The sequence below is a fragment of the Drosophila mojavensis genome, unplaced genomic scaffold (genome assembly GCF_018153725.1).
Source record: "Drosophila mojavensis isolate 15081-1352.22 unplaced genomic scaffold, ASM1815372v1 contig_231, whole genome shotgun sequence".
Lineage (NCBI taxonomy): Eukaryota > Metazoa > Arthropoda > Insecta > Diptera > Drosophilidae > Drosophila > Drosophila mojavensis.
Window position 1 is genome coordinate 7,201,285 of NW_025318772.1, and position 13,977 is coordinate 7,215,261.

Genomic DNA, 13,977 nt, shown 5'->3' on the forward strand with positions numbered 1-13,977 from the left:
CTTGCTACGAAACCCCCCAGTAACGAGGCCACCCATATGAAAACTAAAGCAATGTTCAATTGTCAAGAAAAATTTATATCCACATGAAATATTGTAAGTGAAGCTAAATTAGAAGTTCAATTCATCACGAGTAAAAGGTCTGATTGAGAATTCTTATTTTTAGTCGAGCTACAATGGGTTCCCATACCGAAGCATCATATTCGATGATATGGTAGTTATCTAAATTATGGTAATTCAATGGAAAATAATTTCATTAACCAAATTCCGACAAATTTACATTAAAAACATTTTGTTGCAGTTGCCATAAAATCAATATTTTTATTTCTCTTCTATTTTTTTTTTTTATATTTTCTTTTGCTTATAATATATGTGTTTCTTTTTTTGTTTAATATTTTTTCGTTTATAATAATTACACAAATTAGATCACAAAAATGCATGTAAACTACAAAAAATGATTTGAACTCCGAACCGAAAATAAAAATAAAAAATTCCACAACTTTGTGAACCAATCTTTGCTTTTGGCCGAGTTGCTACGTGGAGGAGTTTTTTGTTGGATGGGCCGCTTCTATCTTCTCTTAACAAATACATCTTCACATATTCTGTATAAAGACATATATTTGTATATATGTATGTATAAACGACTCGTTTGAGTACAAAAAGTAAATAATAATAATTCAATTAATATTGAAATGAATACATGTTTTTTAGCTTCGAAAAGAATTTTGTTCGCGCTACTTGCACAGCAAAAAATAAGTTTGTTTATATATGTATATATTTATCTTTATATGTATATGTAAGCTAGTTGTCAACTAAAGTGAACTTAATTAAGTTAAACTAAATTAATGCCAAAGATCAATCAAATCAAAACAGTACATATGAAGAGACAGAGATAGATAGGAAGAGAGAGAGAGAGAAAGAGAGAGGATTAATATACATGTGTTTAAGATAATTGTATATAGTTATATATGTATGTATATATAAGTATGTATATATATTACAGTTTTGTCTACTAAGTTTAAAGTACGAGTGGTTCCCTTCTCTTGTACACGTCCATAACGAAGATCCTCAATGTGCGATGCCGAGGCATGATGTAAATCGAATGCTTCATGCATATATTTAATTTATATAATTTGATGTATTCATATTTTGTTTTTATTAAACGGTTTCTCTCATTTAATACTTGCAAAGATGACAAATGAAATATTACAATGGATGGGTGTAAGTCGATGTCAATGTATGTGTATGGGTATGTGTAGGTGTAGGTGTGTGTGTGTGCGTATGTGCGAGGTGGGCGTGTAGATTGGGGCGTTAAATGATTTATATTTAAAGCGTAACAGTTTTCTTGTATGTATTTGTGGATACATCATGTGTATGTGTGTGTTTTGTATATTACTTAAGCTAAATAATTTTACATTTCAGTATATAAAGTATGTATATAACTCTATTTAATATGTAATCGTTAATTTACATATGTATGTAGTACGTAGACCAAAGATCAAAAGTAAAAAATATCTTCAAATATATGAAAATTGAATTACTTAATCCATTAAATCAACTACGAACAAAATCATTTTTGCATTTGTATTTTTGTTGTTTTGCTTGTTTGTTGTTTTTTTTTTTTTTTTTTCTGCGAACTTAAAAGTCAAGTTGCATTTTGATTTTGTCAGTTGGTTTCATTTAAATTAAAGCTTACATAGGTCTGTGTATTATTTATATATATTTATACATATATTTATGTATATGTATGTATATTTAGTAATACGATTCGCGGTTTCAAACTATGTAATCCCTTGTACATTTATATATATGTGTGTGTGTTTGTGTATATGTGTATGTGTATGTGTTTAAAAAACTTAAATTCTTTTTGCTTCTGCTGCTGTTGTTGTTACATTTCTCATTATATTTTGATGTAAATGCGCCTATAAAAACAAAAACTAAAATTCTATGCCTATTTAGAACTTAAGTCTTCTATGCGATTTTTAGCATTTCTTTCACGCTTTCAAATTCAACTTTTTTGCTAAGATTTCCTACGTTCGTTTCATTATTTTCCCTCTTTTACTCTGTGGGCGTGTTTCTGTGTGTGTATGTGTTTACCTGCTTTCTACATTTCCCTCACAATTTGTTAATTCTTAAATGTTTTGTTGTACTAACTGATCAAATTAAATCATTAACTTTAACGCTAAGGTTTCACGCGAATTTACATTTTACTTTCTTGTAATTATTTGTATTTTTAAATTTTTTTTTGCTTTTATAGTTTTTGTTTGTTTTTTTTTTTTTATTTTTTCATTAGAATTTTTTTGCAATAACACGAATTAATTATGTATATGCTGCTTCAGTTATATAATATATGTATAGCATACTATACATACAAACATATATAGAAATGTATTCTAGACAAGAAATTGGAGTAGAGTGAAATTGCAAAGCTTCTCCGATGGCCAAACAAGAAAATTTTGGCAAATATAGAAAACATAAAAAGTGTTATCAACATTCGTTGAGAAATTTAGTTCGATTTTCTTTCAATGTGGTTTCTTATCAGTTTTCATTTAAGATCTAAAAGATTTCTGTCGAAAGAACTTTTGGAAAAAAACGACGAGCTACGCAGACTCGTTAGAAGCGTATACACAAATGCGGCTTAGGCCAACTTAAGTCTGTACCAGGCCGCGTATATCCGCGACGGAGGCCGCCGGCGTGCAGCTGTTGGAGCTGGATCCGGCAGCACCGTTGCTGCTACTGTTTCCGCCGCCGCTGCTATCGACAAAGAGCGTGGATGCATCAATGTCGGATGCGTTCGGCGAGTTCATTACAGCGTTCACAAGCAGATCATCGTCCACGTCGAGGAAATCGTTAAGGAAGGCGCTGTCGTGCGCAGTATTGCCGATTGTCTGCTGGAGACACTTGAGGTTCTTATCGGCAATCTCGAGCGCACGATCCATGGCCTCGCACTCGGCTTGTTGCACTGCAGCAGAGCACAGCACAGGTGGCGCATTGGCGGAGAGGTGCACACATTAATTAGTACAATGAAAAGCAGAGTTAACTTTGTTATTATGAAATACACACCAGATTGAAACAACTCGTTGAACGCATCCTCCGGCAGCGTATCAAATACATTTACCAAATCGTGCTCCTCCAGCAGATGGGCGCCATTCAATGCTATATCATCTGGAAGAGTTGGATGGGAATAGTTAGCAATTGGCCGATTTCGAATATAATGCGAATATGTTTTCCACTTACCAGCATCATTAGCGCCTATCAGCTCCGACTCACTCAGACCTCCCAGGCCCGTATCTTCGGAGCTGGCATAGGCCGAACTGTTCTCGCAGATGCCAAACATATGCTGGCTCAGCAGATTTTCTGTGCTGGCCAACGCAGTGTTTGCATGATGCGATGCCACCTGCTGGCCCTGGCCGCTCATGGCATTGCCAAAAGCTGCATTGAATGAGGGAAAGCCGCAGCTAATGCTGCTGCTGCCGCTGTTGCTGTTGTTGTTGCTGCAATAGTTTACGCTATTGCTGTTGTTGCTGTTCATGTTGATGTTGTTGTTGTTGAAGTGCAAGTTGTTGTTGTTGTTGTTATTATGATGCAACTCGCTACTGGCAGCCGCCAGCTGTGCCACAATCTGGCTAATCTCATCGGCCTTGAAATTAGCATTGGCCAGCAAATTAGCATCTAGCTGCTGCGTCTGCTGCGTCTGCTGCTCTGTCTCGCTCTTAGGCAGCAGCATCTGCGGATATTGCTGCTGATGCTGCTGTTGCTGCTGGCAATCGCTGAGCGGGGCCAACGCTGGAGGTATAATGGACAGCTGCGGCATCGTCATCACAGGCGCTGCAGGTGTGTAGGGCGGCAGGGCCGAGTGCGACATGGCCGACGACTGCGAATTGCTCGCAATGGACTCCAGCGAGGTGGTGCTGCTCTTACGCTGCAGCACCGCGGACACTGGCGGCAATGCAGGTAAGGTGGTGTTAGCGACTACGTCTGGCTTTTTGGCACGCTTCTGCGGACGGCCAACCGGATTGGCATTTGGATTCGTTTTGCGCTTGCGTTTATTAGCAACTGGTGCATTCGCAGTCACCGCTGGCACAGGACCCGGCACAGCAGGCGTGGGTGCCGGCTTGGGCAGCTGTTGCACCACCTTAGCCCGTTGCTGCGTTTTCTGCACCTTGGACTGCACCTCAATGCCGTGTCGCAGATGACTGTGAGCCGGGCACAATGCCAGTGTGTGCAGCACATCGAAGACGGGCGCCTGACAGGCCACCCCATCCATACGCCAAGCGACGCACGGCTGGAACAGTTGCTGCGTCGTATTGTTGACAATGTGCCGCTCGCAGTGGGCAGCCATGCTGAGCGTGGGTTGCTTGCACGCAGCCACCAGGCAACGATTGCCAACGCCACTGCAAAGATAAATAGTTATTTTAGTTTACTTTCATTTGGACAATATTATTTTGAGTGTACTTACATGCCCTGCTCCTGGCTCGCATGGTCTCCGTACTTAAGAAGTAGATTCTGAACACATTGCAGTCGCTGACGTGCCGCACGCATTGGCAGCTCCTGGAGCGAGCGCGTTGAAAGCAACTGCAGTGCCTGACGACGCAGTACACCCTTGCGTAGAGCAATGCGCTCCTCGCGATTGCTCAACCCAGACTGTGGCTCCTCGACCAGATATTGACCAGCATGGAACCAACGTGTTTGAAAGCAGTATGGAACATCGAACTCCAAAGGCTCGTTCTCGTTTAACAACACTGCATTCCGCTTGGTCGCTGGCGGCGGCACTTTCCGACGCCGCGACACGGTGCTAATCGATGTTGGTTCTGACGCTGGAGCTGCCGAAGCAACCGTTGCTGGTTGCTCAACTGTTGTAGTCGGCAGTGGCGGTGGAGGTGGAGGTGGAGCTGGAGCTGGAGCTGGAGCTCGAGCTGGCGGCGGAGCAGAAGTGGCCAGTGCAGCATTTTTGTTATTGGTTTTGTTGACCTTTCTGCAGCCAGTGGCAGCTGCTGCCTGCGCTTTGCGTTTCGGCACTGCAGCCTGACTGACAAAAGAATTGGCCACTTTGGAAGACGTTTGTTCATATTGAATGCTGGCTATAGGTGCTGCTGCTGCTACTCCAGTTGTGAGGGCGGGTGTGATAACTGTTGCCATTGCCGCTGCTGCTGCTGTGGCTGGCGGTGCACACAGGTTGCTCAACTGTGGCGTTGACGGCGGCGTGGGCGGCGTTGGCGGTGTTAATGGCGCCACAGCGCCCAGCTTCATCATTGCCGATTGCTGCTGGCCCATGGCGGCTGCTGGGCGTGGCGTTGTTTGTGCGGCTGCTCCAGCGCCAGCCAAAAGCTCGGGCGGTTTCCGAAAGATGACATTGACGGGAATCTCATTGAGATCGTTGTCATCGCTAGCATCGGCGGAATGTTTTTTTGCTGCAGCAGCAGCAGATGCAGGTATTGCTGCTCCCGCTGCTGATGCTGCTGTTGCTGCAGTATTGAAAACCGTTAGCGGAGGTGGATGCGTTAAATTGTAGACGGCGAATGGCGTCGACGCCTTGTGCAACGACTCAACAATGTTGTTGTTGGAGTTCTGACAAGCCAGCGGCATGGATTTCTTTTTCTTCAGACATTCCACCTTCTGCAAGTGCTGCGCCAGAGTCGTGTGATGGAACTTGGACGGCGGCAAAGAGCCGCCCTTGGGCGGCGACATCGCCGCAGACGCGGCTGATAGAGGCACCACGATGGGCGATACCATGGCGGTCACAGCTGCTGTCGGCGGCGCATTAGCCGTGGGTGAGGGTAACGAGGCGGGCGATGTGGGCGGGCTGACCAGCGCTGTGGCAACAGCAATGTTGGACTGTTGTTGCTGCTGCTGCTGTTGTTGGTGCTGCTGCTTCTGTGTGGTGTCCAATAAGAGCGGCGTTTGCCACAACGAAGGCGTGTGCGTATATAGCGGCGGTGGCGGTGGTGGCGGATGTGGTGCTGGCTGCTTTGTAATCAATTTAGTTTGCTGTTGCTTCAGTTGTTGCTGCTGCTGTTGTTGCTGCTGTTGCTGTAGTTGCTGCTGTGGACGTACCACACAAACGTTGGTGGCACGTTTCGGCGACGCTTGCGACTGCAACTGCAACGGCGACTGCAATTGCAGCTGCGACTGTGAAGTTGGCTGCCTTTGAGATTGTGTGACATTATTGAAATTCGTTGTTGTTGCTGCTGCTGCTGCTGCACCCAAAGACGCCTGCGCCTTTGTTGTTACTGCTGCTGCTGCTGCACGCGCTGTTGCTACAGTTGCTGGCGCTGGCGCTGCCGCTGCTGTTGTAGCTGTTGCAGTGCCATTCAACTGCGCAATGGGCACTGTTGTTGCAGCAACAATGCTCGCTTTTTTGTTTGCAACTCTCTTGCTATTGTTGTTGTTGTTGTTGCTGCTGTTGTTGCAATTTCTGCCGTGCTGCGCTTCACTTAAGCGGGTTCGCGATTTCTACAACAATATAAAGGTGTGTGTGCGTGTGGGTGTGTAAGTGAGTGAGGGCATTGTTTTGGTTTAATTTGGCTTCGCCTTGACATGACTTGGCTTAGCTTTAGTTTTACCTGTGCATTAAATAAAATTGGCGGTGTCGCTGCAATAGTCTCTGTGAATACATAGGGATCCTCAGGCGGGTTCGTTTTGGCGGCAGCAACACCAATGTTATGCTCCACAATCACTGAATTCGGCGTTGTTTTAGCTGCTGTTGGTGTCGATGTGCGCTTTGCTGTTGCTGTTGTTGTTATTGTTGCTGGTATTGGGCTTTTGGCTGCTGTTGCTACTGTTGCTGTCGCTGCTGCTGCTGTAATGAATCTTGACGCTTGCTGACATGACATGTCCAATTCGCAGCCGTTGCCGTTGTATTAGCTATTGTTGCTCTTCCGATTCCACTTCTGCTACTTCTTCCTCTTGTTATTTTGCAGTTGCTTGTGGAGTGAGTAACTGAGTGAGTGTATATATATATGAATATTTATATTTGCCGCCTGGCTTTTGCTATTTGATCTGTAATAGATAACAAACAGTTAGTATAGTCATTGAAATGGAGAAGACCACTGCTGATAAAGCAAAGAGCGGCGTTTTCAATGGGGCGTTGTCACGTGTGCTCTTTCCAAGCGCGCACACATTAACACAAACACACACGTATACACTCACACCAAAAAAACAAAAAAATTGCTTAATTTGCAAGTTCGCTTTTTCGAGAGCAGTCACTAGTAGATACTCTTGTCACAGATGTCCATCAAATAATTCTTGATTGCATTGCAAGTTTTATATCAGAGAAGCTATTTAATAATCGATATCGATATCGAGCCATCATATTATGATTACATGCAATGATATCGGAGATGTTTTCTTTTCCGTTTTCTCATACATCTGCACTCTCTCTCTCTCTCTCTCTCTCTTTCTCGCTAACATAAACACACATATACACAGCCGCACATGTGGAACAAGCTGCAATAACAATAAACAAAGTGACTCAATCGAGAATGTTGCAGTTATCAAAAAATAATACACGACTACTGAGAGTACCCTGCACTCAAATATATGCATATTGACCCATTAATTAATAAATATAATACTCATAATAATATATATATAATATCGGTTTGCTTGCGATTCGCTGTAAACCAATTCAAGCGAATCGCGCACTTTCTTCTTTGCGATCGCTGTCGCTTCGGCAACGAGAGAAATAGAGACAGAAGACGGAGGAAAAACAAAGTTCTGATAAAAACACAAAGCGAAATTTGCAATTATCAAAATATAATAATAATAATAACGAACTCTCTCACACCATATACGCATACGCTCACGCACACACTTAAGCACGTATACGAGTGCAGTGAGAGAAACTGTTATTGTCGCAAGCGAATTCAGCAATAGCAACAAACCGCGTACACAAATTTGCATGCCAAACGAAAACTGAAAACGGGAACAAAAACAATTGCGAGTATAGACATATGATATGCACACACACATGTATGCAGATATGCGCATTCGTTTGTATATAATCAAACGAAATGAAAGCGAACAACAATTATTGACTGCGCAGCTACAATAAAAAAAAAAAAAAAAAAAAAAACAAGAAAGCAAAACAAATCAAGTTCATAAAAATTAAATATGTACTTCTAATCAAAGCTGAGACGTTTTCAATTGCGTTGTATATATCGAATAAAAATGTTGCTTATAAAACATCAGTTCCTAAAATATCACACAGATGAAAAGTCGAAATTAGCGTATAGATAATATCTGTTGACCCATATCTTAATATATTTACATATATGTATGTATTTATTCAAAGTTTATAAGCTGAAAATAAGAATTTCGACTAATTCCTAGAAAGTCAAAAACATTCAAAGAATATACATATGTATGTGCATATGTATGTATAATTGATAAGTCTTCTCTGAGTCATATGTATATTTAGTTATCATTTTTGGCTAAAAATGCTATTGACTAATCTCGCTTAATTTAACTGTTTCTTTTGAAATGAGCTAAAAGTACGTCATGATTCTATTTTTCTCGAATATAATATAACCAGTTCATTCCTATAGACCATATACAACGTTCTTTATAACTGTGTTAAAAGCTTGAAATACATGAATAATATACTTGATAAATAAATAAATGTGTAGAAAAAGTAAAGCTAGAAATGATATGTGAAAACTGTTAAGATATAAGACCAAATGACACCTGTTAAGTGCATTATGATTATAATATGCATACGTTGATAGATCGTCATTCGTATGTATACAATAAATATACATACATATAAGCATTTACTCGTATATATGTATGTATATATGCATGTGTGTATGTGAGTAATTGCTAATATCAACAAGTAACTGACCATATGGCAAATTGAATGCAATTTAATGAACTGTAATAATTTACTTGTTTGGCTAGTCACAAGTTGAATGCAATAACATTTTGTATACACTCACATTGATTAATATTATAAAGATTATAATAGCCCCCAGACCCTCTCTTCCTCTTCCTGCTACTCATGCCTGTCTGCTTACCGCGGCTGCTGCTCTGCTGCTTTGTTTACAATCCAACTCGTATTTCCAAAGAGGGAATAAACGTTTGTAGGTATTTTGCATTTGACAGTTCACATCGGATTGAATTGCAGTGTACATATGGACATGCATACATACATATGTTTTTTGTTTACATTTCCAAGAAGGAAATTATGAGACGGCAATCAAGCTGCACAGCCCGCCCACACTTACGAATGCAAGAGTTGATGTGATGAGTGCATGTGTATGTGTGTGCCGACGTGATAGTTTTGTTTATCATTTATTTACTATGCTGAGAAGTAGACGAAGACCAAACTATACACACACACTAATACATATATCTGAAGACGGCATTGAAAAATTTAAGGTTAAAACTTAGCGAATATGCTCAAAACAGAAATCAAACAAAAATACGCTCAAAAGCAAACACGCTCGTATACATACATATATACATATACAAATGGCATATGTATGTATATAACAGCACGCATACATATATACATTAAAAGCTAGGCAAAGGTTTTTGATCCTAAGCCGCAAAGAGAAACCTATGGCAATAACAAAAACAAGAAAAGCAACAACAACAACAAATGGATTTAGCGTGCACATAAAAAGAGAAGAACCAAAGAAACATTCCGATAATTGCAAATAATGACTACAGTGAAGTTTGAAGTTGTTGTTGATCATGTTGTTATTGTTGTTGTTGTTGTTGTTATTGTTGTTGCCGTATTCTGTTGTGGTTTCCGCCGCTTCACACCCTGCCCCAATCTCAGTCAACCTCTTTTACGAGACTTGCCAACGGCTTTAGCCTTTTTTGGAGTTAAATGTTAACTGGTTTTTTCTTGTTTTTTCTTCTTTTTCTTTTCGAGCGTTTGGAAACGCTCGAATGATGATAAAATGACAAAAGAACAAGCCAAACTCTTAACCCGTAATACCTAAACAAAAGAAGTCAAAGCAACTAGTACAAAACTTGTAAGTGCTACAAACTTCAGTAGAGTCTATCTGCCTAGTCTACAATTTGGAATCTGTATCTGGGCAGATACATACATCTGTATAGTTTGGAAATGTGGAAATGATTTGGAAATGGGTGCCTAATGCTTATACTATTCACGAATTTATAATAGCTAAAACAATATACATATTTGTAGCTATACATACATATGTATATAGTCACTTACTTCCAAGCCCATTAAATGTTATGTATTGTTTTAGCTAATATTGTACAAAATAAAACTCTCTGAATGAATAGATTAGGGTATACAGAAGTAAATTATCGTATACAGTCAAATTCGTGTTGAAAAAATGTAAGCTGTTACGAGCTTGATTCTTAGACGGATATTAAACATCTCATAAATAGGGCATTGACGTCTTTCAGAGTTGTGATATCTCAATAGACATATGTATTGTTTCTCATACATATGCTAGTTTCTCATAAATCTAACAATAATACACCAAACACCAAGACGTCCGGTCTGTTAGTGAAGCTTGAAAGGTAGGTAACCCGGATGGACGAGTGGTCGTGGGTGTGGATTATATTGAATGCTGTTAAAGTGCTTTCACAAAGATTGTTTTCGCTGCTTGAAACACAAATCTCTTCTGTCTTAAATTATACGACCTTCTTCAAGAAAAAGTAGAGGCAGTAAAACGAAAAACCTTATAGAAAATGTTTCTCTATTGAATTATAAAGGTTGCATAGGCTGAAAGGTCTGCTGGTTAGACGAACTACAGAGGCAGGCAGGCAGTCAAACAGACAGATAGACAGACGGATGGATAGACAGTCACGCAGGCAGGCAGGCAGGCAGAAAGCCGGTTGAGAGGTTAATTGAGAGCGCAAAGCGTTCGCATCGTTACGCTTAACGCTCCGCAGCTACAGTGAGTGGAACTCTTTGCTAAATAGTTTCCAGTACAGAGTATAATAGCCTAACTAGTAGTATCAAATTAAAATGCTTTAAGCACATACAAATTTCCTATACATATGTATGTGTACACATACATATGTATATAGATATCTGTGGTTGGCAACGCTTGAAGAGTGAACAATGAACTGTCGCTCTTTTGTGACAGCTTTGCGTAAATTATGTATGGATTGCGGTGGAAGAGCACAGCTGGAAATTCTAGTTCAACTTTATGAAAGTTCATATAATCAGAACATGAGCTATCTCTGATATTTACAAAATGAAAACGAAATAACATTATTCTGATTCATAAGCAATTTAATAACTGAACTGATTCGAATCACACATTAATGAATAGAATAAGGTTGTTTATGAAAAAAGAAAAAAACATGATAATGAAAACATGAAAGATTATTATCAATAGATATATCTACATGAACATGGAAATGCTAATAACAAAATCCTGTTTTCTTTATATGCAATTTAATAACTAAATTGCGTCCATGCACACACCAATGAATAGAATCAGTTTGACTGTTTCTTTCAATGACCCGTTCAATTGAACTTATTCTGAGCGAAACGGCGCAACTCTAGGGACGAGCTGGAATGGAAACAGCATCCGTCGCGTAGTCACGTTGTGGTTATTGACGCACATACTACAATGAAATGCACACAGAACGCACATATACACATATATAGTTATTGCAAGTGCAGGAAACCCGAACCCGTTTGTTTCCTTCATAACCGGAAACTGAAGGCTAAATGTGTAAAAGAAAAAGCACAAAATAAACGTGAGTACTTATATATGTCTACATGTACATATTTATATACATATGCATACATATATGTATATGTATGCATGCATTTCTGTTGCTGATGACCGCAGCGAGGCTGTGCCAAACGGCAGATGTAAGCAAAGCAAAGAGCGCCAACAGGCACAGACTTGGTCTGTGAGTGTGTGGGACGTGCCCGTTACTTCCCACTTCAGTTTTCAACATATGCTTCATTATTTTACACTATTTTTTTCTTCTTTCTTTCTTTTGTACTGTTGCTTTTATAGCCTGGGCAGCTGCACAACACTCTTGCACATGTATTCCAAAATATAACTGCACAGGTATAAGTATGTAATAAACACATGCAGACACAAACACTACACACACATGACTGTATTTTGCGGCACCTATGAGTGCCGTTACAGAAAACGCTGTCTCTGTCTTGCTCGCGTACGTTTTATTTCATGGTCTAAACGCGATATTTTGGCAACTCGCAAACACACATACACTTAATCACGATTGCCATGATGATTATTGCGAAACGTAATCATCACCGCCTGGTACATCACAATGCATACGCAGCCGCACCCGTATATAAGATGCTTTGGCAACCGTATTGGTAGGGGTGATAATAAACAAATTAACAAAACAAAACAAATTCGAAATTCTCGTGTAAATGAACTTTGGGGCACTTAAAAGAAAGGCGTTTTGCAAGCTATGCTTTCAGTATTTATTTAGCACAGCAATGTTTTTTTTCACTTATTTAATTACATATATATTGACCGACAATCCTTTGTTTTCTTTTTATCATATACAAACATATGTATGTAAAGCGCACTTGAAATTCGACAATGCCGGCATTTTTATTCGTTTTGCTTTATATTCAGCCGAGGCGACGTCGCCCTTTTTTGTGCCTTCTTTTTCTTTCACATCTTTCACTTCACACACAAGCAGCTAAACAGAGAGCGACACACCCATACCAGCGCGGTCAACACACCACCATCGCTGCACTTATTACCTTGTACATATGTTGATTATACTTGTTTCTGCTTATTTCAATTATCACTATTACCAAAATGATCTTCAGATTTTCAGCATTTCTTTATAATCAACGATTCAGTTCTTTCTTTGCTATATACGCCGTCCAAAGTTTGTTTTTAGAGTTGATTTGCCTCAAAACAAGAATGCGTCACAAGCAGTGCAAACACAGACCTACACACACTCACACAAAAACACAACACATACATACATATAAACAAGCACACAGCGGCAGCAGCAACTGAGAGAAAAAATTTACCCAACCGTCTGATGACGAGTCAAACGTCAAACTGGCGCCGCAGCGACGCGCGCAATATACTTGGTTTTGTTGTTTTAGGTACCCTCCCAAGAGCAGGGTTGCCAAATAGTTAACTGAGTATTTTAACAAAAATATTAAAAATCACAATTTGGTAATGTATGCAATAATGTTACGTCATTTATTTTTGAAAATAAATATAAAGTTTTAATAAATTGTGCTGTTAAATTTGGCTTGAAACACAAAATTTTTGAATTTTATCCTGCAGCTCGACTACTCTAGACGTTTGCTGTTCCGCGCTCTTTGCTTCTGTTTGCATTTGCGCTCACACATACACACCAATCCAAGCTATTCAGCGCTCTCAACACTGATGCACCATAGCTCGTACAAATTCACCAACACTCTCGCACGCACGCACACAAAGTCAACCTGATACATTGCCAATTACGCCAGCAAACAGACCTGGGAATTTTTCGCAGAAAATTTTTTCTTTCCACCGTGATCACACTTTCAAATGCAATTTTCGACTTGAAATCTTTTGATAGCCAACTCAAAACGATCGTTAGGCTGTAGGGAAATCTTTATTGATACACTTTATTGTGTTTTGATTGCTTGGGCATTGATTTAAATGCGATTATTTTATTAAATTTAATTTCTTCACGCGCCTGCGAACTTTTTGAGCGTGTGTGCGCATACGTGTAAAATATGTTAACACAAATACAATGACATATGGATAACATTTTGCTGAACTGCTATTAACAGCGAACATTTACTCTTGTCTGGAACATTTTCTTTCAATCGTATTTAAATTTTTAGAAACCCATATGATTATTTTGAGTTTAGAGTGTTTCGGAGTGACTTTATTTATATATTAACAAACAATATTTGATATTTTGATGATTGATTTGCCACAAAAAATACAAATTAACTACAGTTTTGAATTTAACAGCTGCTGTTAATTTGTAACAGACGAATAGCAGACAACATAAGTCACAAGTATTTCGTTT

The 13,977-nt window shown here is 39.7% G+C and overlaps 1 protein-coding gene and 1 long non-coding RNA gene across 5 annotated transcripts; one reads left to right on the forward strand and one right to left on the reverse strand.

Annotated features, from left to right (window-relative positions):
- The first annotated feature begins 1 nt into the window (after position 1).
- LOC26527862 lies at positions 2-309 on the forward strand. The gene is made up of 2 exons (XR_001449608.3): positions 2-93; positions 164-309. It is a non-coding gene; the product is annotated as an uncharacterized LOC26527862 (long non-coding RNA).
- A 2,015-nt stretch (positions 310-2,324) lies between these two features.
- Positions 2,325-13,679, reverse strand: LOC6575235 (mucin-5AC). 4 transcript variants are annotated; one of them, XM_002001213.4, is made up of 6 exons: positions 13,433-13,679; positions 6,561-6,996; positions 4,457-6,450; positions 3,235-4,391; positions 3,061-3,162; positions 2,325-2,959 (listed from the first exon to the last, which is right to left on the reverse strand). In XM_002001213.4, exons 2-6 carry the CDS (start codon positions 6,828-6,830, stop codon positions 2,646-2,648), a joined length of 3,837 nt encoding a protein of 1,278 aa, XP_002001249.3. In that variant the 5' UTR covers positions 6,831-6,996; positions 13,433-13,679; the 3' UTR covers positions 2,325-2,645. The 4 variants fall into 4 exon arrangements, with proteins under 4 accessions (XP_002001249.3, XP_032589557.1, XP_032589555.1 ...); XM_032733666.2 differs by lacking the exon at positions 13,433-13,679 and adding an exon at positions 12,974-13,061; XM_032733664.2 differs by lacking the exon at positions 13,433-13,679 and adding an exon at positions 12,926-13,005.
- Positions 13,680-13,977: the final 298 nt, after the last annotated feature.